The 5,474-nt window shown below is 52.1% G+C and overlaps 2 protein-coding genes across 3 annotated transcripts in view; both read left to right on the top strand.

Annotated features, from left to right (window-relative positions):
* Positions 1-508, top strand: part of aspscr1 (ASPSCR1 tether for SLC2A4, UBX domain containing) — a 12,568-nt gene extending 12,060 nt beyond the window's left edge. Inside the window, exon 16 of one of the 2 annotated variants that reach the window (XM_084685503.1) lies at positions 146-508. In XM_084685503.1, coding sequence (XP_084541629.1) covers positions 146-349 — 204 coding nt within the window. In that variant the 3' untranslated portion in view covers positions 350-508. The remainder of the gene's footprint in view (positions 1-145) is intronic. The other variant, XM_084685504.1, reaches the window with a different exon arrangement.
* A 1,006-nt stretch (positions 509-1,514) lies between these two features.
* LOC146237415 (myeloid-associated differentiation marker-like protein 2) lies at positions 1,515-5,125 on the top strand. Its single transcript, XM_084685604.1, has 4 exons — positions 1,515-2,113; positions 2,518-3,058; positions 3,292-3,499; positions 3,746-5,125. The coding sequence occupies exons 2-4, from the start codon at positions 2,778-2,780 to the stop codon at positions 4,178-4,180; spliced, it is 924 nt and encodes a 307-aa protein (XP_084541730.1). The 5' UTR covers positions 1,515-2,113; positions 2,518-2,777; the 3' UTR covers positions 4,181-5,125.
* Positions 5,126-5,474: the final 349 nt, after the last annotated feature.

Here is a 5,474-nt window from a genome sequence, read left to right as displayed (position 1 = left end):
GCGTGCGTGCGTGCGTGCGTGTGTGTGTGTGTGTGTGTGTGTGTGTGTGTGTGTGTGTGTGCGTGTGTGTGTGTGTGTATAAATAACAGTATCTGATGCCAGAAGTATTTGTGAGAAACCCATGTTGTGTCATGTGTGTTGCCAGGTAAGAAATGAGGACACTTCCTGTCACCTGAGTACCACACCTACGGTGCCTCACCAGGGACACACAGAACAGGATGGACTCCCTTACTCATACCCAATAGAACCATCCCCCACACACACACAGCTTCTAAATACACAAACATCCTCTATAGTGAGCGCACACACACATGTTCCAACCAAGACAGGCTGTGAGCAGAATCACTAGTTTTTTTTCAAAGAATGAATGATACCCATGAGATAAATAAATACATTTGGTAAACAAAGAATGTTTCAATTACCAAAATCAATTGGTTGTGTACTGAATGATTTTCTTCTTGACAAGTTAACAGGAATAAAATTACTAGTCTAAGAACTGGCAAACTTATTATCTGTATTTTATTTTTTCATTTATTTTCATGTGTTTTTGGAAAGTCTGATCAGAACTGCGATGGTTTAGATATTCCCTTCATCCCCCCTCCTCTATCCATTTCTCGCATTTCTCCTTCCCTTCTCTTTTGGTCTCCACCTTTCTTTCTCCGTCTCCACCTCTCCTTATCTGTCCTCACATCTCTCTCTCCCTCCATGTCTCTCTTTCTAACTGTTCATTTGCTTAAACGGGGGGGGGGGGGGGGGGGGGGTACCGGTAGTACCACCTGCGGTGCTGCGGTAGACGTCTTGTAGTTCGGTGACAGCCAGATAATATCGATCTCCGTACATCTCCTGATGTGGCGTTTCCCGACATCACCAGTAGATGGCGGTAAGTAGTTGCGTGCTGGACACAGCGCTGTCGACAAAGTGCCCGTACCAGGGGCGTAGGTTTCGCGTTTCACCTTTTGAAAACTTCAAAACTGTCTGTCCCCCACCGATCACACACTTTTTATTAAGCACATTATTTATTATTTAACAGCTGCATCCTTAGTAAGAAAAGAAAAAAAGAAGCCATCCCAACCACATTTGAAAACAAACGTTCGCCCCTGGCCTGTACTGACGAAGGAAACACTGGCGCGTGATCTTCCATAAAGTAGCCTACAGTATTGAGGGCAAAATCACCTTTTTCAGCGCTAATTTGTTTGTGTTTTTTATCTATTTAATTTTAACACTGATGATATAGAATAAAAGCCATGCTTTAAATAAAAGCAATTTAACCGTCAGGCCATCAATCCAGATGACCCGGGTGCCACTCCACATGTTTTTGTAGAACTTCATCTCTATATTTAGCGTCTGTTTTGTCATCTCATTCATCCAGGTCTGGAGATGGCCTGCATTCTTAACCCCCCTCTCTCACCCACACACGGAGAGGTATGCACACACACACACACTCTCCCCTCACACCCAGCGAATGGCCCAACCCTGGGATCTAAATAACTTTCATTTTTCTCGGAGAGAGGAAAGACAAAGAGTGTGTGGTGACATTTGAGGACTTGGAGCCTCCGGGCCACATGGCAGAGAGTCTGGGAACGCTGACACACTCACACACACACACACACGTGTGTGACTCAGTGTGGTACAGCAGCACAGCCAGTCAGAACACATCTTCACCAACACCAGAGCGACTCGACCTTCTCTGGACCTCACCAGCCATATCTGGACCGATGACTGACACTAAGGGATACCAGTAACTCCTCTTCCTGTTCTCAGAAACGTTGATCCAAAGCCACGTCCAGGGGGGATTTGAACCTGGGACCTCTCGTTCGGCACTCTAATGCTCCACGACCGAGCTGCTGTACGCACGAAGACGATCAACAAATAACCATGGACGTTAACGTACGTGCATCAACGTTAATGGACGTTTTCCCCATCACGAAACACCACAGCCGAAACACACGTCTCTGTCCGCACGCTGCTTCGTAACAGAGCTCCCTTGGCCACAGTTTAGTCAGAGTGAAGGGACACGTGAGAGGGGACGAACCCGTGTGCTCTGGAATTTAACTCCAAGGTAACGCTCCAGCACGTGGAAGGAGAGGACACTGGCTGCTGGAGAGACAGACACGTATGTACAACGTATGTAGCTAGGATACAGAACTACAATATGACCTGTAGCTAGGATACAGAACTACAATATGACCTGTAGCTAGGATACAGAACTACAATATGACCTGTAGCTAGGATACAGAACTACAATATGACCTGTAACTAGGATACAGAACTACAATATGACCTGTTGCTCGGATACAGAACTACAATATGACCTGTAGCTAGGATACAGAACTACAATATGACCTGTAGCTAGGATACAGAACTACAATATGACCTGTAGCTGAGATACAGAACTGCAGTATGATTTGATAAGCTAAGATACAGAGAGCATTCCTAGGGAACATCAGCTGCTGCTGGGAAGTGAGTTAGAGATTTGTGCCTCCAAGTTCTTGAAGTGTCTTGTCTGTGCTTTCCCAGTCTCACACATGCAAGCGGGAAACCCACTCCCATAATAGGATAATAGGATGTGGAGGTGGAACCCAGAGTGACTGTGAGAGAGAGAGCGAGGGCTCTGTGTCAACACGGACCAACGTCGGCATCCATCTTGGCTCACAGGACTAAAGAAAACAAACTACAAATCATACATTCAGGAAACAGATTCAGGAAACACAACAGCTACATCTGTATCCTCTCTTGTCCTCTCAGCTTCTGACCCCCTGAGCCCCCCCCCCCAAGCCATGACCCCCCACAGCGGCCCCCACCTCAACAAGGGGGCGCTCTGCTCCCCCCTCGGAGCCGCCCGCCTCTCTCAGCTCGCCCTGGGCTGCGCCGTGGTCGCCATGGTGACGCACAGCGCCGGCTACAGCGGCTCGTACGGCGTGTTCTGCATGGCGGTGTGGTGTTTCTGCTTCGCCGTGACAACGCTGGTGTTCTTCCTGGACGCCACGCGGCTGCACACCTGCCTGCCCGTCTCCTGGGACAACCTGACAGTCGCCTTTGCCGCCCTGGCAACGCTCATGTGAGTGCGCTCGCGGCCCCTCTTAGTGCATCTCTGTGTACTGTTAGTTCTGTGTTCTAGTACTAGTCAAGTACTGGATAACTTTATTCATGTTAACAAATTCTTGTTATCAAGGGAAAGGTCTGATTGGTTATCCACCCCCTCCCTCCCCCTCACCCCCTCCCTCCCTCCCCCACCCCACTTCCCCCTCGCACCCCCCCCCCCCCCACCCCTCCCCCCTCCCTCCCCTTCAGGTATGGGACAGCCTCGGTGGTGTACCCTGTGTTCTTCGTCCGCTCCGAGTGCCCGTACGCCGGCTGCGAGATCCGGGACTTCCGCATCGCCGTGACGACCTGCTCCATCGCCGGGACGCTGGCGTACGGTACCGAGGTGGTTCTGTCCCGAGCACGGCCCGGGCACACTGTGGTGGGATACATGGCCACGGTCTCTGGCCTGCTCAAGGTGAGAGAGAGAGAGAGAGAGAGAGAGAGAGAGAGAGAGAGAGGGAGAGAGGGAGGGAGGGAGGGAGAGACAGAGAGAGAGGGAGAGGGAGAGGGAGAGGGAGAGGGAGAGGGAGAGGGAGAGGGAGAGGGAGAGGGAGAGAGAGAGAGAGAGAGGGAGAGGGAGAGGGAGAGGGAGAGGGAGAGAGAGAGAGAGGTTATGTGTGTGTGTGTTCAGGCTGTCTCTAATCCTCCCTCCTCTCTCCAGGTGGTCCAGGGCTTCGTGGCGTGCATCATCTTCGGCGCCCTCGCCAACGGCAGCGAGTACTCCCGCCACGCCGCCACCCTCTACTGCGTGGCTGTGTACGCCGTGTGCTTCGCCCTCACCGCGCTGGTGGTCATCCTCACCGTGTCGGGCCGCACCGGCGCCGTGCGCTGCCTCCCCTTCGAGCGCCTGGTGGTAGCCTACACCCTGCTGGCCGTCCTGCTCTACCTCAGCGCCTCCGTGGCGTGGGCCGTGTTCTGCTTCGACAGGAAGTACGGCTCTCCGGAGCGGCCGGCGTGGTGTCCGCGGGGCCGGTGCGCCTGGGACAGCCAGGTGGTGGTGGCGGCGTTCAGCTACGTCAACCTGCTGCTCTACCTGGCTGACCTGGCCTACTCCCAGAGGGCACACCTCCTGCTCGCACACTCAGCCCGCGTCTAGAGCCAGACTGCCTGGCAACGGAATGGAATAGAATGGAACGGAACCCAGGACCGAAAACGGAATGTCTGATGACAGAAGAGACTGAAAAAGGAATTCTAAGGGACGGAATGAAGCAGAATGGAACTGATTTGCAGAGAACAAGAGTTGAACAGAACTCTGTAACAAAACACTCCAACGTACCAGGACAGAAATGGAGTATCAACAGAACCATGAGGTCTGCCTCCAGGTGGTCATGTACAGTGTGTGTAGTGTCATTTCAGGGAGCATGAATAAATAGCCAGTGTGGGGTGACTGCAGTGTTGTTCCAGGGTATGGCATGTGCAGCATGTCTGATGATTCCCGGCTGAGGGAGCGTATCACAGCAGGCTAACCCTGGACTCTGACACTCTACCCCACAATCTGACCCCTCCTGGGGTCTGTCTGGGGAATTACAAGTGTGTGTGTGTGTGTGTGACTAGCGAGCCACGCCCCAAACTGGCAGCTCTGGCATCTTCTGCTAGAACCCCAAGGAACCCACACACACCCATCACCCCTAACCCACCCTCCACACACACACACACACCCACGCACACACACACATTCTCACACATTCTCACCGAGTTAAGAGCTGACTCTTCTTCCAGTTCCAGACCTCCAGACTACCACCCCCACCACCCTCACCCTCCACCCCCACCAACCCCCACCATGACTGGGGTAGATGGGAGGAGAGAGTGGCCTCTCTGGATGCCAGCTGGTTGGAGCTCATTCCAGATTCCTGGGTTATTCTGGTATTTCTGGCAGCTCTGGACATTCCCTATCCAGCTCTCTCTCTCTCTCTCTCTCTCTCTCTTTCTCTCTCTCACACAGACACACACAGAGACACATACAGAGACACGCACACACACACCTTCTCAGCCTCTCGCCTGTAACTTTTTATTCACTCTTTGATGGAGGGATGTGGAGGAGTGAACTGTGTGTATGTCTGTATGTGTCTGTGTGTGTGTCTCTGTGTGTGTCTGTGTGTCTGTGTGTGTCTCTGTATGTGTTTCTGTGTGTGTCTGTGTGGGTGTGTGTGTATGTGTGTGTGTCTCTGTGTGTGTTTGTGTGTGTGTGTGTGTGTGTGTCTCTGTATGTGTCTCTGTGTGTGACTGTGTGGGTGAGTGTGCGCGTGTGTCTCTGTGTTGGTGTGTTAGTGTGTGTGTGTGTGTGTGTGTGTCTCTGTATGTGTCTCTGTGTGTGTCTGTGTGGGTGTGTGTGTGTCTCTGTGTTGGTGTGTTAGTGTGTGTGTGTATGTGTCTCTGTGTGTGTCTGTGTG

Source organism: Hypomesus nipponensis, chromosome 21 (genome assembly GCF_054491055.1).
Source record: "Hypomesus nipponensis isolate SF chromosome 21, ASM5449105v1, whole genome shotgun sequence".
Taxonomy (NCBI): Eukaryota; Metazoa; Chordata; class Actinopteri; order Osmeriformes; family Osmeridae; genus Hypomesus; species Hypomesus nipponensis.
The sequence above is the reverse complement of the archived record's forward strand: the minus strand, read 5'-3'. Positions and strand labels throughout refer to the sequence as shown.

What these genes read in the sequence shown, in the direction of transcription:
- LOC146237415 (XM_084685604.1), top strand. Translation starts at nt 2,778, where the DNA reads ATGACCCCCCACAGCGGCCCCCACCTCAACAAGGGGGCGCTCTGCTCC. An exon ending in GCCGCCCTGGCAACGCTCAT is followed by an intron (nt 3,059 to 3,291) that starts GTGAGTGCGCTC and finishes CCTCCCCTTCAG; the next exon opens with GTATGGGACAGCCTCGGTGG. An exon ending in CGGTCTCTGGCCTGCTCAAG is followed by an intron (nt 3,500 to 3,745) that starts GTGAGAGAGAGA and finishes TCCTCTCTCCAG; the next exon opens with GTGGTCCAGGGCTTCGTGGC.